The sequence below is a fragment of the Rhinolophus sinicus genome, chromosome 6 (genome assembly GCF_057876585.1).
Source record: "Rhinolophus sinicus isolate RSI-liver-muscle chromosome 6, RSI-T2T, whole genome shotgun sequence".
Lineage (NCBI taxonomy): Eukaryota > Metazoa > Chordata > Mammalia > Chiroptera > Rhinolophidae > Rhinolophus > Rhinolophus sinicus.
In genome coordinates, this window is record NC_142506.1 from 36,700,848 (window position 1) to 36,719,864 (window position 19,017).

Genomic DNA, 19,017 nt, shown 5'->3' on the forward strand with positions numbered 1-19,017 from the left:
CTCATTCATTCAGGTCACCAGTTCTGCTTATGCTTGGCTAACACACGCTTGTTAGAAGACCACCCTTTTCTTTTCTTACAATCATGCTGTTAGCTCTCTAAGTTTTACACCGTAACAGCGTTTTGAGGTGACTGCTGAAGGGAGGCAACTCCTCCCCCAAAGAGAGAGCCGTCGTAAGCATTACAAATGGTATGAAGTTTCTTGGGACTGTCAAGATTTTGAGTCTCTTCTGATTCTATGGGCAAGACTCTTACATTTCCTCATGCGTAATTGTGGGAGAAAAACAATTACTTTGCTGGCGTCACAAGACTATTGTAAGAAGCGAAAAGTGTGAAAAACGACTCTTTTCTGGCCCGAAAACACGAACAGCACTCATTTCTAGGCTCTGAGGCCTGCACAGGCTGCACCAGCACAAAAGGCGCAGGGAAGGGACACCGGATGGATGGGTCCTGGCCGCCGCCTCCTGGTGCATCTCGGGAAGGGCTCCCGTCTCGGCCGCGACGCCGGGCCAACGGGAGTAGCTCCGTCTCCCGGCCCTCTCCCGTGGCTCACTCGGGGCTAGCGCAGAGAGACAAACAAGGCTGGCCCGCGTTTGGGCGGGGCTGCATGGGTTCAAGGAGACTCCTGTACCCCGGGGCTCTTTGTTCCATTAGAACAAGGCCCTCGCCCCACTGCTCCAGCCGCAAAACCTGTTCTTGGAGTATCATCGATATGTCCTCTTGGAGATGTCCAGTCTTGGAGCGCGGGCGTTAATAGAGGCAGCGAGGGGACTCCTAAATTTCGATAGGGGGAAAGGGAAGAGAATGCGTCGGACCCGCCTCCTCCTTTTCTGAAGCGGGCTGCTGCCTTCCGCGAGGGCCGCTCGCGCGGGCTCCGCTGGGCCTGCTGGCGGCGGCGGGGCGGGGCGGGCTGGTCCCCCGAGCCTGCACGTGGTGGGGCCGTTCTTTCCGCCGGGCCCCGCACCGGGAGAGGCACCGCACTCGTGGGGAACGTGGAATGCCATCCCTGGCTCCGCTCCAGAGGGGTGTTATATCCTTGGGGGCCCGGGAATTAGAGATTGAGAGAAGGGAGGGCGCGGGATAGCGCGAGCGTTTCCTGTACAGAGTGGAAAGCCGCCCGGCAGGGGCAGGGTGGCGAGGTGCGGAGTGGCCCACCAACGGGGAGGGTGAGCAGAGAGCGGGAAAATAGGGTTGATCCGTACCTCGGTCAGCAGTCTGGAACAAAATGAAAGATAGACATCCCTGAGCATGGCAGCGCTGGGATAGGGGACACAGCCGGCCTCCCGGGCCCCAGGAGCCCAATGGGGGACGCGCGGGGACACACGTGGCTCGCAGCGCTCCTGGCTGTGTTTACATTCTACCGCCTCTCCACGTTGTGCTGCCGTCCTCGCCTCCCATTGGCCAGCTCGCCAGCCGGAGCTGCGCTCCTCCCGCAGGGGCGGGGCCGCCTGGTCCCCGCGCCCAGAAGGAAAGAACCGAGTTCCTTGAGGCCTTGGCGGGACAGCCAGGGTGCGCCACAGGATGGCCACTTTCTAGCTACTCTATGCTTGCCCAAGCCACCTCCAGTTGGCCGTACGCCAGGGCTGAGCCACGGCCTGATATCCTCGGGATCCGGGAGTTCAGGGCGGGAGGGGATACGAACATATTGGCGGGAGGTGCGGAAGCCGAGCGACAGGGAGCCGCACCACGGGGGAGGAGCTTCTGAGAGACTCCCTCCCGCGGGTGGGCTTCATAGACTGGGAAGTGCAGGGCAGGTGGCAGCGGACCAATGGCCTGGGAGAGCGCGTCCTACGGCCCCTAGGGGTGGGCTGGTGCGGACACAGGCAGGGCGGGTACACGGGCCTGCGGGGTGAGCGCGCGGGCGCGCGGGGGAGGGGAGTGCGCTGGCCTGAGGTGTCAGTCTGAAGCGCATGCGTGCGGGGCGGGACTGGCCCGGCCTATATATTGGGTTGGCGCCGGCGCCAGCTGAGTGCGAGCGGTAGCGGGTCTGGCGCTGAGGACACTGTACGTAGGGCGGGATGCGGGAGGAAAGAAAGCCCCCCACGCCGGGCTGATCCATCCCGCGGGCGGGAGCCTGAGGGAGGAAAAGTGGGAAGGCTGTAAACTAGGTGGCTGGGGGTTGGGGTGGCTGGGTCCCCCGCGTTCGGTCCCTGTCAGGACCCTTGGCAGGGGGCCGGGAAATCAGCGAGAGATGGAGGCTACCCCTAAACGGGAGGCCACGGAAATGCCCCTCATCCTAGGGGCTTCTCCCTTCCACCCCCATTTGGGGAGCTATCCCGCAGGAGAGAGGTTGGGTGTCTGGGTCCCCTACACAGGGAGAAAAGTTTCCTAACCAGCAGTTTCCCTCTGTCATTAACTCCCTTTTTTTCACTGCCACCCCCTATCTGGAGCATGGATCCCCCTCCAAGAAAGGAGGGAAAGGAGGGAAGGAGGGAAAGGAGACTGAAGGACGTGACACAAGTCTCAGTTCCCTCCGCCCCCTGCTTCCCCGCCACCGCCGCTCTCCAAATTGGCGCGGAACCGGCTTCTCCACGGCATTCGCCTCCAAACCTCCTCTCTCCGCGACTGATCCAGGATGGGAGAGGGAAAGTGGGGGCGCTACCCAAGCTCACTCAGGGTAGGGTGGAGGATGCAAAGACCCATTTGGGGGAGATCTGCCTCCCTGCGCGTTCAGGGTGCTGTGATGTGCTTTGTAAATATTTGAAGACACTGGCGTCCCGGTTGTACAATAAGTTGAGGAAATGCAAGCATGTGTCCAAAATTAATACTATGAACTAATACAGTGTCGAAGACACCTTGGTAGAATAGCTCAGGCCATATCCTGAGGGGCTTAGTTGTAACCTCTGAATCGCGTCTAATTTTGGCATTTGGAGAATATGGATTACAAAGTATTTGACTCCGGTTTCCTCTTTCCCTTCCAGAGGTTTCATATACCTGAAAGAAGAAAATGTCAAGACGCAGGTAACATTATTTGGTTTGGAGATGTTTCGTAGTTAGCTGCTACCTTTGAGACGCACGACTTACTAATTAAACTTGCTTTTTAAAAAATTCATCATAGTAGCCGTTTACAAGCTAAGCAGCACCCCCAGCCCAACCTGACGGAGTCCCCCCAAGAAGCCCAGATAATTCAGGCTAAGAAGAGCAAAACAACCCAGGTGAGTTAAGGGGAGAGAAGGAGAAGAGGAAATTCCTTGCGGGGTCCTTAGTATAACCAATAGTCTTTTCTATTTTCCAGGATTTAAAAAAAAGAAAAGAAGAGAATGTCACCAAGAAACATCAGTATGAGATTAGGGTAATGCAGAACTGTGCTGGGTGGATTTAGGGAAAACAAATGCAGAACGAATAAGAATAAATTTGTTATTGCTTTGCAGTAGTAAGATTCCTCTGACACTTTTACTTTTGATGCCCCTAGAGGTCAGCAGGAAGGCGCTTAACTTTGGGTGGTTTGTATGGGCCTGAATCCTACTACATACAGCTGCAGAGTAAGTTAGCCTTGAAGCAGCTGGTTCCTCTTTGTAAATTCCCTCCCTCTTGGAGCTGCCCACTGCACCGGGGCCCCCTTAATCTGTCCAATGGTCTGCTCTTTGTTCCCTCTCTGACTATAGTGGAGGGTTCTAATAGCTGCTCCTTGGAGCATAAGTAGGATGTGAAGTCACTGAAAGACTGGCACCCAGCCTTTTGCTACCTATTCTTCCTATGTGTTGTACAGAAAACACTTTAGTGACAGTGGTTCTCTTTGAAACCAGCACTGATTGGGGAAAGGGTCCTTTAATCGTATTTAAGTAATTGATTCCACTTGCTTCCGTCTTTAAGGGATTGCCTGCAAGTAATCTAAGTATGGGAGCAGGCTTAAGGCGGTGGGTGGGGGGGAGGAGAAGATCTTATAAAACCAGGTGCTCTTACTACTTGCTAAATACAGAGAGAGAATTTCAATTTTATAATTTTGAAAGTGATTAGTATCTGACTGCAGATGCGTTTTGTTATTCCTCCCCTCCCCCAATACCTAATGTCTTGTAGTTCCAGAATTATGTTTTATTATCTAAAACATCCTATTACTTTTTATGAAGATTGATATGAGCTATATGGCTTATTTATAAAATAAAAATGTTAACTTAAACTAGATTGTCAGCAATGTTAGCTAACGATGGTGTTTGGGAAAAATTATAGACTGTTTAGAAATATTAGCTTCCATTTATGAAAGATCCAAGACAAAAGCTGGTTGTCTATTGCACTAATATATGTTCTTTTTATTTTTTAAATGACAGAATTGTTGGCCACCTGTATTATCTGGGGGCATCAGTCCTTGCATTATCATTGAAACACCCCACAAAGAAATAGGAACAAGTGACTTCTCCAGATTTACAAATTACAGATTTAAAAATCTTTTTATTAATCCTTCACCTTTGCCTGATTTAAGGTAAGAAAAATTTCAGTAATTTAATGTCAAAGATTAAAATTGTACTGATTTCATATGTGACACTACTTGGAGTTATTTTTTTGCCTTCCTTGTGAGATAGACAAATTTATAAAAATTGCTTTCTTTACTAATATTTAAGCATATATTATCTGAGTAGTGCTATTTACAAATGATATGGAAATTTAAAACATTGCTTTCTATAAAGTTATTTTCATTGCTTGCTATAGGCCTTATCTGAAGATGGAAGATTTTAACACGTTCAAACAGCATTTTCATTTGCTTAGTATGGTTTATACCTCTTTTTTCTAGTTAATGACTATGACTAAGAGATGCAGCTTATATAAAACGTCCAGTGTAGTAATTTATATTTGGCTTTAACAAGCAAATTAATGGACATTTAAACTCGCCAATCTTCCCCTTCCCCCCACTCTCCTACCTTACCCACATTGTAGGTGACTACTATTGATGACCGACCTATTTGGAGATGATTGAGATTTGTCTCGACTGGCATCATGTTTTAAATACTTACCATTTTTCAGTATTGCTCTTGAGAAAACACGGTTATCTTAAACAGGAATTTTTATTAAATTATAAATAAATGGGGACTCGAAACCACTCTTGAAATCTCAATTTAGATTATCGTAGTCCAAGTATAAATTTCAGGCTTCTACTTTTTCATGCTAAAGAAATGGTTTCTAAAAGTTAAGGTAGCAATTTTTTCCTAATTTAGTTTAAGAGCTTCTCCTTCTAAGTTCTAATTGAAAGTTGGATTTCAAAGTCTTAGAGTTCTTTTCTATGCAAAACAGATAACTTGTGTATTGTGTAGATCACACAAATTATTTCTTTTTACCCCCTTTCCATAGCTGGGGATGTTCAAAGGATGTCTGGCTAAACATGTTAAAGAAAGAGACCCGATATATTCATGACAAACATTTTGAAGTTTTGCATTCTGACTTGGAACCACAGATGAGGTCAATACTTCTAGACTGGCTTTTAGAGGTATGTTGCAGCAATACAAATTTCCTGTCTCTGTATGATGGAAAATATTTAGACATAAATGTGTTTTCAATGTGCCTTTCTGGTATACTATCCATTGCCAGAAGCCATCTTTTTGGGAGTACTTTGGTTGATACCAAAATGGGAAATAACTGTCTAATTTATAAGAGTAAAATCAGGACACAGCCATTACGTCCCATAAAATCCAAACTCAATTTAGAATTCTTGGTATTTGGGTATTGCTGTGTACCAGGCACCATTCTAGGTGCTGAGAATAGTCAAGATGAACAGAATATATAATTCACAAGATTTTGAATTTGTGCTATGCAAAGTGAAGAACCAGGACTATGCTTCATGGCCTTCAGAAGTCCTTTTCTGCATCACCAAAATCAAATTATAATGTGGAATCCTGACTTCTATGTCCGAAACAGTAAGGAGGCTTTGAATATTAAGCCCTCTAGGCTCCATGTGGCTTCCCCTTATTATATACCCCTATTCCTTTCAGAAATACACTGTATCACTAATCGAAGGGAATAATATCAACCCTGCGGTCCCTAAAGATGTGTGCCAGAACTTTCTCCTTTGTTTAGGCCCATTCCCTTTCTCTGGATTTTAATTCTAAAAGTCTCTAGAATTATTGAGGAAATGATCACTTGTGTTGATGACAAACTGATTTTTCTCTAACCCTTGAATATTTGCTTTGTAGTTTCCCTATCTCTAAGATAGATAGAGATGATGTATTCTAAAGGAGAAAGACTAGACTTTTTGGTGGAGTAACACATGGCAGAGTAGATCTCAGAAGCTATTCAGAAAAGTTTTTAAGACTACAAAATGTCCTTTTGAGTTAGGTCATCTTAATTTCTTATTCTGATTAGAAAGGAAGATTATATTTCAATCATGTGGGTATAAGAAGGTAGTTGGGTTTTGACCTAAGTGTCTAGTGGTCTGGGAAGCAACTTAAGCACAATTATGTTGATTTTATTTTTCTGTTTACATTAGATTTTTACCCAGTGGTTATTTGTCAAATTTATTCCTGTTTTCCCTTAAATATATGATTATATATGCAAAACCTTATAGAATATAATAAATCCAACAGTGTTAAACTCTACTTTGTCTTAGTATATACTTTCAGTCTAGGAATGCAAAAATGGTTCAACATTTGAAAATCTGTTTATTACCTTAACAGTTTAAAAGATAAAAATCATGAGTTCTCAATAGTGTAAAAGGTATTTTTTGAAATTCAATATCTATTCATGATTTTAAAGTATCTAGTAAACTAGGAGTAGGAGATTTCCTTAACAGATTGTTTATTAGAAATGCATGTATCTCTATCCCTGTTTCCTTATCTTCAAAATGGGGATAATGGCCCCTACACTTCATGGAGTTATTTTGGGAATTAAAAACTTTTCCTATAATCAGTGTGGAAATGACAGATACTATTTATTATTAATAATAGTGAAACATTAGTGGAATTCCCATTATAATCAGAAACAAGAGATGTGATATTTTGTCTATCGCCAACATTATTCAGTTTTCTTCTATAATCTTAGCCAATGCAGTAAAACATGAAAAATTAATGAGGTAAAAACATTGAAAGGAACACCATTGACATTTTTTTAGTTAAATGTCTACCGAAAATGATGAAGAGAATCAACTGATACTATTCAAATTAGTAAGAATATAAACTGGCATGAAAATGTACCCATTTATCAGCAATATACAATTAGGAAATTAGTAGAAGAAAGTTCTTATTCATAGTAAAAGTGTAAATGTATATGGGAATAAATACATCAAATCCATGTAGGAAAAAGCTATAAAATAAGACTTAAGTGAGGACAGCAATAGATTTGTTTATCCTATATTTGTGTATGTATTCCCCACATCCTAATCTTAGCTGTGGTATCCTAGAAAGCAAAGTTGGGCTTACAAAAGGATTCTAACGTCTAGTATGCTAAGAGATAACTTTCTAATTTGGAAATATTCATGGAATAATATTTAAATCTTTGGATTCTTCTCTAGGTATGTGAAGTATACACACTTCATAGGGAAACATTTTATCTTGCCCAAGACTTTTTTGATAGATTTATGTTGACACAAAAGGATATAAATAAAAATATGCTTCAACTCATTGGAATTACCTCATTATTCATTGCTTCTAAACTTGAGGTAAGTTCTCAAAGTTTATCCAGAGACATATTTACCTCAAACACTTTTTAAATCAACACTTTAATTCCAGAAAATATTACTACTTTAATATTAACTGCTTAGGAAAGATGAGTGGTTTTTTTCAGTACATTTTCTGAACATTATGATTTGGATGCAAGGGTAAATATCATAGTTCCCTTTTAGTATCTAAGTCTATTATAAGTCTCAGGTTTACATTCTGGAATTTGTATCTAGGTGAAATGTTCCATGGCTCATTCTGCCAAACAAATTATCCCATTGCTGTCCCTATACACATACTTATGGCACCTGGATTCATAGAATGGTCTTTGAAAACTAATCAGTCAAATTAAATAAATGCTTTACTGCGTTAGAATAATGGTCTATATCCAGCCTAATACAGGTAACTGCCGTATACCATGGCACTTCTATAACACGGTTTCACTCTAACACGGTTCGAGAATTGGGGAAAACCCTCGTATAACATGGCATCCTAGAACACGGTTTCACTTTAATATGGTTTGAGAATTAGAGAAATCCCCGAACAACATGGAACATAAGAACTTTTAAAAGCAAAAGATATCGCATTTGAAATTTTTCATTCGAGTGTGGCTGTCGTATCAATTTGATTGCAGAATTTTAATTTATTAGAATTTTAAATTCATTTTGTTTGTGGAGTATTAGGTTCAGAAGACGAAGGTATCTTGTCAAAAAGAAAACGCCCTCGGATAATGGTGCTTAGTGATGACGAAGAAAATATTAATACATATTAATGTTACACTTTTGGTGAAAATTGCTTTAATAAAGATATTTCTCTTAATTATAAAAATAGTATGTTTTTTTAATTCTTGGAACCTAACCCCTTTTCGTACTAGTTCTTTGTTTCGTATAACACGGATTCACATAATGGCATTTTTTAGGAAACTAACAACTGTGTTATATGGGGGTTACCTGTATTTCTGTATCTGATGATGGTGCCAGGATAGAAGGCATCTCCTTTCCTGCCTGAGATTTTCCTTCACATAGTCTCGATCTACTTAAACAATGCATTATTTCATTAGAAACTTCATCTGAAATTTTTGAAGTCTGTATTGTTTTGAGTGTAGGAGAGGGACTGTGAACCATGCATTAATTTCCTTAAGTGTATTTTTCTTCCAGATTTCTTTTCAGCTTTAAGGGCTATCCCCAAATTCTGCCAAATTTGGTGAATACATTTGTATTCGGTCTATCCTTACCTGAAATCATACTGTTTCAGATCTCTTTTTAGACTGAAATCTTGATCTTTAGCCTGTTCCCATCTGTGGCAGGCACCTCTTCTCCTTTGATCATTATAGTTGTTCTCTGGACGGTTAAGGCAGACCTTTCATCAGCCAAACTGCACAAAGTATTTTGTGATTAACCATACTTTTGTGTTAGGGTAAAGGAAATGTTTTCAGTTTCTAGAACTTAATTTGTTGAGTGTCATTCTAGTCTGACCAATATACTAGGTAATCTTAAAACAAGTTTGACTTTTTGTGTTTTAACTGAAATGACTAGTTAAAATACTCGTTTATTACTAAAATTCAAAATCAATTCTATGAAAATAAGTCTCGACCTAGTTGACTAATTTAGGCCTAGATATGAAAAATATCTTTAAATGTAATGTTTTGCTTTGGCTACTGTGGAATTATTTTACTAAGATTTATAATCACTTTGTTAAGCTGTCCTTAAAAGTGAAGACTGTGTGTGGTTTGTATATCATTCTTTGTTTTAATCTCAATTTCAACTGTGCTTAACATTAATTTTAAAAATCCATTTTAAAGGAAATCTATGCTCCTAAGCTCCAAGAGTTTGCTTATGTCACTGATGGTGCTTGCAGTGAAGAGGACATCTTAAGGATGGAACTCATTATATTAAAGGTAATATATTATTTCTAGTTACAATTTAATGACTCAGTAATTATTACTCAGTCTCAGACTACAATTAAGTAAAACTGAGGTTTTAGTATTAGGATCCAGGCTAAGAGGCTAATGCAAAATATTGCCATGGTATGGATGGGAGAATTTACTTAACATGTAAACTATTTTTCTGTATCTTTCAAGTTTCCTATATTGAGAATATACCACTTTATTAATTTAAAAGTGATTAGGATTAACACTTTCAAAACATATAGGTAGTAGTTAGCATAGCATGTTTATTTAATTCCAACAATGATTCTCAAATCTTATTTTCCCCTTCTTCCAGCAGATAATGAGATTTCACTGCTTTTTAAATTTTTTCTATATGCAGAGAAAGAGCTCTGAATAGAAGGGTGGAGAAGAATAAAGATGTTTAATAAGGCCTTCAGTTAAAAAGTGAATATAAGCTACTAGAAAGTATGTTATTAAATTTGGATATCATAGGTTTATAAATAGGGCATACAAGAAAACCTAATCAGTATGACTTTCATTTAGAAATTGATATACGTTATAAATTTATAATTTACATGTTATATTTACAAACTGTAACGTTCACGTAACTCTTACAATGGGATCTTGTTGGCATGTTGATATTGTTCTATTAAAATTATCCAGATTCAGACTTTTATGTAAAGGGAAGATTGAATTCTCTGGGCAGCTCTACAGGCATTAAGACTCTCTTCTCTCCTAATTATTTTATACATCTTATAAATGGTAGTCTCATGGCTTCATGGAGGGAAAGATACAAATTAGAATTTGTTTTTTGTTTTGTTTTTAACTTTTACATTTTTGACTAGAAGTCATTGGAGATCACAGAAAAAAGCTTAAGATTTGGAAGACCAGGGGCTGTAAGAAATGTAAAAAGTAGGAATGAATAGGCTCAATGAACTTTGTAAATAAAGACAACTAGAGAATAATAAAGGGATCTATATCAATAATAGACTGTAAAACACAAGCAGCTTTAGATTGTGATGTATCTAAAAATATCTTTAATAAAAATAAAAGAGGTCAGAATAATAAAACACCTAAGAAAAAAGCCTAAAAGCAGAAAACATTTCTTAAATGACTAGTTTAAAATGTAGCTGTATAATGTGGTATGTATATACCTACATTTATTAACCGGCATTTTAATTTCATTAACAGGCTTTAAAATGGGAACTTTGTCCTGTAACAATCATCTCCTGGCTAAATCTCTTCCTCCAAGTTGATGCTCTTAAAGATGCTCCTAAAGTTCTTCTACCTCAGTATTCTCAGGAAAAGTTCATTCAGATAGCTCAGGTATTGACATTATTATTGAATATATGCTAATGTTATTGTTAATTACAGGTTTTGTTGAGTGTATTTATAGTCTTAAATAGGCTATACAACAAAACTAAAGCATATTTAATTAAATTCAGACTTTGACTAGAACAAAATTTCTGGTGCATAAAATTCTGTCCCCAATATTTACGTTGCTTAATAGTTCTAGAAAACAAGTTTTTAAACTATGAATTTAAATAAATTGAGTACTTTTCATTCTTTAGGAGTCCAAAATAATTAAATACTTCTTTTTCATATAAAATGGGGGAAAGTATTTATAAGCCAATTATCTCCCAGCTTTATAAAGATGAAATTATTCTGCATGATTATCATACTCTTAATATTTGAATACACAGGGTACCTATTTTACTTATTAGAATTAAAATCACATCAGTTACATTTTTAAAAAAATTTAAGTTCAAACCAAGTTTTCCTAGACCAGCATCTAATAGCTATGCTAACAAAGTAATTAAACAAAGAAGGTACCACTCGTGTCTGTCTACTTCTCATAGTATCTTAAGGCTGCTGTTAACTGCCATATATAAGTGAAGAAAATCTACATTCTTATTCTGTGTAGGATGTTAAAATCTTACTATGGAATTGAAGGAATTATGGTAGGAATTGAAGGATGAGTTTTAAGTAACTTAGGTTGAAATTTAACTTGTTTTAAATTTAGTAAACATATTATGAACACTAAAACTAAATAACCAGTAAATACATTGGAATTGTTTCATTCTGCAAAACTTTTTAATGCTTATTAATATTTTTTGTCAGAATTCCCAGCATCCCAAGTTGTCATAAGCAGCTATCTCGTATACCCTTTTGACAGAGGGCAAGTCTTTGATAAGTTGATAAACAATGTAGGCAGTTTCTAGAGGTGTAATAATTCATTTTCAACCCTTCTACTCATTTTTCTACCTTCAGGACCAACGGGGGCAAACATAATTTAAATTTTATTCCACTAGACAGATACCCGCTCAGGCCTTTGAAGTCTAGCCCTTTTACCGTGTTTCCCCGAAAATAAGACCTAGCCAGACAATCAACTCTACGTCTTTTGGAGCAAAAATTAATATAAGACCCAGTTTTATTTTACTATCATTTAAGACCGGGTCTTATAGTAAAATAAGACCGGGTCTTATATTAGTTTTTGCTCCAAAAGATTCATTAGAGCTGATTGTCCGTCTAGCTAGGTCTTATTTTCTGGAAAACATGGTACACCATTCCACTGCGCCTTGTTCAGCTCTCTCATTGCCTGGATTATGCTGCCTCTTAACTAACCTCATTGTTTAGAAACATGTCCCCTTTTTGTGTGTCTGCTTCACCATAGTCTAATGGATGGTTCTTATAATGTAACTTTCCTGATTTAAAATTTTCCAGTAATTTCAATAATCAGTCAGAACTCTCAACTTCTTAAAGACCCTTTATGATCCAATCTAGGCTGTGCCTCTCCAGCTACCCTTTTTTAAAAGTAAAGAATGAAGGTACTCCTTGCTTCGTATTTTTTTACTATAGGTGTTCTGAACTACTTGAGTTCTAAGGTAAAGTAATACTTTCTCACTTGCTTTTGTGAATGTTATTTCCTATACCTGGCACAATCTATATACCTCCCAATCTTCCTGGCTACCTTGTCTTTAAGATTCATTTAAGCAGCAGCATTCTTCCGTTTTCCCTACTTTGGATTAGTGCCCTTCCTACTCGTACATTACACTGCATTTAACAATCCTGTCTATTCACTTTTGACCTATAATCCTAAGACTCAACTTCCTTCAGGGTGGTGGCTTATTTATCTTTGAATCCCTTTAGTTTTTAGCAATTCTTAGCATCTGGTCCATATGTATCAAGAACACCATAAAATGTTAGTTGACTGATATTTAGTAGCGACATGTAGTAGTTACCCTTCTCCTGAATACTTGTACTTTTGCTTTCTCCTTTATTAGCTTTTAGATCTGTGTATTCTGGCCATTGATTCATTAGAGTTCCAGTACAGAATACTGGCTGCTGCTGCCTTGTGCCATTTTACCTCTATTGAAGTTGTTAAGAAAGCTTCAGGTAAGACATTCTTTCAACTTCTTACCTGCTCACAACCTTTAAAGAAACTTAAATTTATGAACTTTTGCATCCTGCTAAACAGGAATTTAAAATTTTAATGGAAAAAAATTTAGCAGTTTAGTGATTACCTTCCTTTCTGTTAGATGTACTTTCTAATCCTCAGTGTAGATCCACAAACAAAAAGTGAGGTCAAATGGAATTTAAATCCACACCAAGTTAGTCAACAGGATTACAGCTCTGCTTTCAGTTCTTTGGATTTTGACAATTTTAGTTTCGTATGTAGAAGGTACTGGTTAAGAAACTGTTTTTCTCCCTCAAAACAGTCACATTATAAATATAGTTTGAGAGTGATTTTTTCTTTTTATAAATGAGTTTTAAAATAACCTTAAATTTGGAAGCAGGAACAAATACATTAGGCATGTGTTAGACAGCTTCTGATGTAACCTTCACATTTGCAAACTTTTCTGTCTAGGTTTGGAATGGGAGAACATTTCTGAATGTGTAGACTGGATGGTGCCTTTTGTCAGTGTAGTAAAAAGTACTACTCCAGTGAAGCTGAAGATTTTTAAGAAAATTTCTATGGAGGACAGACACAATATCCAGACACATACAAATTATCTGGCTATGCTGGTATGTTTCTTGAGTTTTGGGTCTTACTGTGTAGTAAGTCACTGAAACTGACAAAATGATGCTATAGAATACTTCGGGCAGTTATATAAGACTCTAAGGAGACAGAAAATTTCTAATGGGCACAATGATTTCAGAATGCAAAAAAGTTAATAAAATAACTTTGAAGTCAAAGCAAGATTTGTGAAATTTCTCAAGTTGTCCAAGTTTTAAAATCTAGTTATAGCAGTTCCAATTGCTGAACCTCTTGAATATGATTGGTCAGTTACAATGACATAAAAGAGACTTATATTAGGCCTAAGTAGCCTTGAATTAGTACCCAAAAGTCTGTTTTGACTTTATTTTACTATATCAATGCTTTGTATTTAGCTGTTAATCGCTGCATTATTTCTTCCTATGTACAGGATGAAGTAAATTATGTGAACACCTTCAGGAAGGGGGAACAGTTGTCACCAGTGTGCAATGGAGGCATTATGACACCACCGAACAGCACTGAAAAACCACCAGGAAAACACTAACGTTAACTAGGCAAACAAGTTGCAATTGACCAAGTATTAAGTAGAATTTCATAGAACTGAACTATTACAAGTTTTACAGGAAAATAGTGCTGTGACTGTCATAACCAATTCAGAAATTTCACTGCCATTTTTTGACTTAAAAAAACCACTTAAAATTGGCACTAAGGAATAAATTAATTTCATTCCTGTTAGCTATTTAAAGAAACAACAGGGTTTGTTTACAAAGATGCATTCCCCAGGTGAATGGATAGAAGCCAGCCATGATTTACGCCATAAAAATTTTTTGATCTAGTGTTACTATGTTTATCTTGATAAACTAGGAATTTTATCATTGAAGTTTTGGACTAGATAAGTGCTACTTTAAAGGGTACATTATCAGAGTGCTTTGAATCTAGTTTTTAGATTCTCAAAATTCATATACTCTTGACTAGTGCAATTTGGTTTTTGAACATAAAATTTAAACTTGTTTACAAAGATTTAGTTTTGTAATAAGGTGACTAATTTATCAACAGCTGCTGTAAAAAGCTATTATAAAACTTGAATTTTTACAAATGGTGAACTTTAATGTTTTTTTAATTAGTTTATTTGCCTTACCATAACATTTTTAATCAGTAAGGCTTAGATGAACATGGTGTTAAACTATGCTCTAAACAGTGGGAATACCAAAGAAATTATAAACCAAATAAATGCTGTGGCTCCTACTTGGGGCTTTGACATATAGGTTGCTTTACAGTAACTTTTTTGTACATCACAATTTGGGTGCAAAACTTAAGTACTCTTTCAAACTATTTATATGAAAAAGTCACTTTATTACTGTAAGGCATCCCTAAGATTTTTTTTTTTTTTTTTTTTTTTTTTTAAATTTAGTGTGACTAGGGCTTTATTTATGTTTGCGAAATTGTTAAGGTCCTTTTTCAATTCCTACATGAGTTAAGGACAGTGTCAAAGTGATTAAGCTTAACACTTGACCTAAACTATTTTCTTAAGGCGGAAAAGTATTAAATGTATACTGACTCCCAGAAATCTATTTATTAAAAAAACAAAATAAACTTGACATAATACAGACTAATTTCTACATAAATATTTGTTTTTAAATAATGAAATTTCAGCCTTACAGTGGATTTAATTAGAAAACAAATTATACTAGAGTGCCAGTTTATTGTTACTGGACATGTGAATCTCTTCTTTCTTTGAATAAATTATAAATTTAAGCTATTGTTATGATATGAAGTCTTCTGCGTAGTTTTTGTTTTTAAACTAATGTTTCAGTATTTTGTCTGCAAAGAAAACACCACTAAATGTGTATATATGTATTATATAAACGTAATCTTTTAATACTGCTTATTTTTAGCCCATTGTTTAAAAAATAAAAGTTGAAAAATTTTAACTGCTTAAAAATAAAGTTTTGCCATTGCTTGGAGAAACTTTTTTTTCCTTCTCTGCGCTGCTAGCTGTAACACTTCTTCTGGGTTGCTTGTGTTCAATTCTGTCTGGCCGATGGCTTTGATCTTCCAAAACAGAAAAGTGGTGTTATTAGAGGTCTGGTCAAAAATAAAGTCTTGCTAGTATACATGGTACAAAACTACCTACATGGTAACAATGATGAAGTTAGTTTAATGATTAAGTTTAATGATTAACAAACTAATTGCATATGCTAAGAGGTATGGAAAAAATTAACTTAAGACTGACTAGAACCACTCTTAAGGGAAAGATCAATTGCTGAACTACAGCTTACATAATTACCGTCAGTAGCATAAAGTACCTTCATGTAAGTTTATTTCACTAAAATATCAGTAAATAAACTACATGTAATTTGACACATGATGTTTTTATAGTTAAGGCTTCTATAAAAATAGTTTGAAAAAAATCTGAATTCATGTTTCAGGGCTTCACTATTTAATATGCAAAAACAGCTAGTTGCCCAGTACTTTATCATTTAGTGACTCACTTCTTTCATGATTGCAAAGAAGTATCTCAGACTACTAAAAATCCATAGTATTCTTCCACGGAGTGTTTCGTGACAGCATATTTTAGAATTACCTTTAGATTAAAAGGTAATCTACCTCTAGGTTTTTGTTTTTTTTTTAAATGAGAACTTAGACTATTCTGGTGTGTAGCTTGAAGAGAGAAGATTATCCAGAAATCACTTAGGGAGTAGGAAGAATTGCTAAATGATGCTATTTCAGTATGAAGGAAAACGTGGGAAAACCTGGTAGTGGGGTATAACTAAGTTATTCCAAGCAAAATATCCTGAAGACGACTAGCTATAAAAGTACTAAATATACAACAGAAGTTGGAATATAAGCTAGATATTTGAGAGAAATGATACATCCTACACAGGTAGTAGTCAAAACCATGAGTCAATGAGGAAAGGGTAAGGCAATCAGAAAATAACCTAAGGACTTGGGAAAACCAAGTAAGGGGTACACAGGGAGCTATCCGCAAAGAAGAAAAGGCAGAACAGTCATGAAAAAGGAAAAAAGTGATGTTGGGGAAGAGAAAGGAATAAAAAATTTCAAGAAGGGAGGAGATGTAAACAATAAAAGAAGGATTAAAAAGTATCCAATGGCTTTGGCATTTGGTGACCCGGAAGAAAAGTTAAGAGTGGTGATGGCAGAAGTCAAATTGCACTTGAAGAGCTTCGACACACTAAGCAGAGAAGGGATGAAGGAGGAGGAGGCACAGTCAAGAACAGTTTTTATTTAGGATGAAAAAGTTAATAGGCTATGGGAGAAGCTGACAATATAGGAGATGAGATAACTAATTAAAAGGTCACTAAAGGAACAATCAAAAGTAAGAACCTGCCTTCATCAAGGAGCAGCATGACCTTTTACTGACTAAAAGAGTGAGCTTAATGATGAGTAAAATTGAGGGTTATTTTAAAGGCAGAAAGCAGGACTTGAAACAGGAATTTGAAGCCGGCACTCACAGGGCCACAATTCCCAAGACTGTAACTTCTATTAGGATAGGAGCTGGTCAGTCTTTTCTGATCTATTCCAAACAGAGGCAAGGAAGTTACTGAAAATGGAAATGGGAGAAAGGATGGGCTTAACAGGAGGAAAGTCTACAAATAGCCCCTGAAAAGAACATTTTACCTACTGGTAGGTAAAACAAAAGATGAGGGGTCAGCTACAGTTGGGAATCATGGTTTGGTGATGGTACCAGTTTATATAGTTGTAGGCCTTTTCCGATCAGGACTCACTGCCTCAGATCAAAAAAGATTTTTGAACTCATTCACAGTTAGGACTTTTCTAGGTGAAGTGAAGGACAAAAACGCAAAGATAACTGAAAATATTGATCAAACAGTAGTTCTGACAGTCAATCATAAATAGCTGGGGTTCCCAAATCTGGTTTGTTAACAGACCTACCTAAGAAATTAAAAATTAGATTCTAGGGCCTCATCTCAGACCGACTGAATCAGATTTCTGAGGTTCACAGAGTGGTATTTGATGTACTCTTGGTGAGTAGGGAAGGAAGGGAAGCTGGGAAGGGCTGAGAGTCTAGGGAAAAATTGGCCATGAACTTGAACATCACACTGATCACAAGGAACATGGAAGCCAAGAAATAAGAGACAGATTCTTAGAACAATTGTGACTGACAGTAACACATGGCTGTGATACTGAGTGGCTGATGCAGGGTAAGGATGACATTGAACTTATAAAACTCGGGGTGCTGGATACATGGATCACAGATCTTTTGATGCATGTAGAGGAATAACCAGGAAGTTGCTTGAGTAAGGGAGTAAGGAGGTAGGTAAAAGCTTCGTAGGAGAAAGGGCTTAAAAAATGATACAAGGAGAGATGGTTTGGAAATAGCATCATGGAACTAGGAAATCTTCACTACTGCGTTTCAGCCCTGGATAAATTGGAAATATGGGAGAATGAGTAGCCTCAAATCAAGTGGATCTAGCTTCATGTTCTTATTCCTTTCTATTGTTTTGTTTTTGAAGATGCTACTATCCTCTAACTGATGGCTATACAATTTGGTCCAAGTACAAAGCTTTAAAAGACACTTAATAAACAGCATATACCTTTATAAACATGAGTGAAGAGAAAGTATCTATGGTGATACTGATGCAGCAAATGTTAGGCAAGTAAAAATGGCCATAAAATCTGTAATGTTTTGGCTCATAAGTCAAATTTCAATAAACAATTCATCTATTCTGTAACTATCGAGCATCTATCATGTGCCAAGCACCATTCTAAGTATCAGCTATGACAAAACCAAGTCGCTACCCTCATGGGGAAATAGCCAATAAATAAGTAAATACGTAGTATGTCAGATGTAGGTATGGAGAAAAATTTTTATAGGGAAATGAGAATAAGAGTATTAGAGGGAAAAGGGGGAAAGACATTGCAATTTCATAATATGGTCAGGAAAGGATGATTACTAAGAAGGTAATATTTGAGGAAAGACCTGAGAGAAGTTAAAGAATGTTCCTGGAAAGGAAAATTTCAAAAGTCCTTCAAGGTGATGAATGTTCTTGATGTATTCGAGGAAGAGTAGGAGTACTAGTGTAGCAGAAGTTAGGAAGGGGGAGTCAGATAGGCAGCTAGAAGTCAGGTCATATGTGGTCTTATAGGCACTGTATGGACTTCAGCGTTGTGTGAGGTGGGAAACCATTTAAACGTCTGGAGCAGAGAGATGACACGATCTAACATTTCAATATGGAATAAACTAGATGACTAGATGTAAAAGCTCTATGATCAAAATAGGATCTTTTAAAAAGTAAACACTGATAACCAAATTTTGGCAGTAATTAGGCACACAAAATCTTTTTGATTGGTCCAAATCTTAATGGTTCAATATTAGGGTAATTAAGTACATCATTGAAGAAAGGCATAAAATAACTTACTGCAATTTGTCTTTTATCTGTTTCTCCTCTTTTATGATGAAGATCTAAATAAATCAGTTAAGAATAATAAATGTGATACTATTAGATACTATTTAATACATCATATTAAATACTTCTTTAATTTACAGAAATAAAACTAATATCACATATGTTGATG

The 19,017-nt window shown here is 37.7% G+C and overlaps 3 protein-coding genes across 7 annotated transcripts in view; 1 reads left to right on the top strand and 2 right to left on the bottom strand.

The window, feature by feature from the left end:
* Window positions 1-662: 662 nt before the first annotated feature.
* Window positions 663-1,643, bottom strand: LOC141567806 (uncharacterized). Its single transcript, XM_074316322.2, has 3 exons — window positions 1,576-1,643; window positions 1,202-1,490; window positions 663-1,034 (listed from the first exon to the last, which is right to left on the bottom strand). The coding sequence occupies exons 1-3, from the start codon at window positions 1,641-1,643 to the stop codon at window positions 774-776; spliced, it is 618 nt and encodes a 205-aa protein (XP_074172423.1). The 3' UTR covers window positions 663-773.
* A 273-nt stretch (window positions 1,644-1,916) lies between these two features.
* Window positions 1,917-15,423, top strand: CCNE2 (cyclin E2). Of its 4 annotated transcripts, none has more exons than XM_019713351.3 (12): window positions 1,917-2,003; window positions 2,921-2,960; window positions 3,058-3,154; window positions 3,235-3,291; window positions 4,265-4,416; window positions 5,280-5,415; window positions 7,432-7,578; window positions 9,378-9,473; window positions 10,656-10,790; window positions 12,749-12,860; window positions 13,333-13,490; window positions 13,892-15,423. In XM_019713351.3, exons 2-12 carry the CDS (start codon window positions 2,947-2,949, stop codon window positions 14,003-14,005), a joined length of 1,218 nt encoding a protein of 405 aa, XP_019568910.2. In that variant the 5' UTR covers window positions 1,917-2,003; window positions 2,921-2,946; the 3' UTR covers window positions 14,006-15,423. The 4 variants fall into 4 exon arrangements, with proteins under 4 accessions (XP_019568910.2, XP_019568914.2, XP_019568912.2 ...); XM_019713355.3 differs by having other exon boundaries at window positions 1,930-2,003; window positions 3,061-3,154; window positions 13,892-14,145; XM_019713353.3 differs by lacking the exon at window positions 1,917-2,003 and adding an exon at window positions 2,480-2,616 and having other exon boundaries at window positions 13,892-14,145.
* INTS8 (integrator complex subunit 8) overlaps window positions 15,315-19,017 on the bottom strand; it is a 50,548-nt gene continuing 46,845 nt past the window's right edge. For both annotated transcript variants that reach the window (XM_019713349.3, XM_074316844.2), the window contains 2 exons: window positions 18,861-18,904; window positions 15,315-15,513 (listed from right to left, as the gene is read on the bottom strand). In XM_019713349.3, coding sequence (XP_019568908.2) covers window positions 15,397-15,513; window positions 18,861-18,904 — 161 coding nt within the window. In that variant the 3' untranslated portion in view covers window positions 15,315-15,396. The remainder of the gene's footprint in view (window positions 15,514-18,860; window positions 18,905-19,017) is intronic.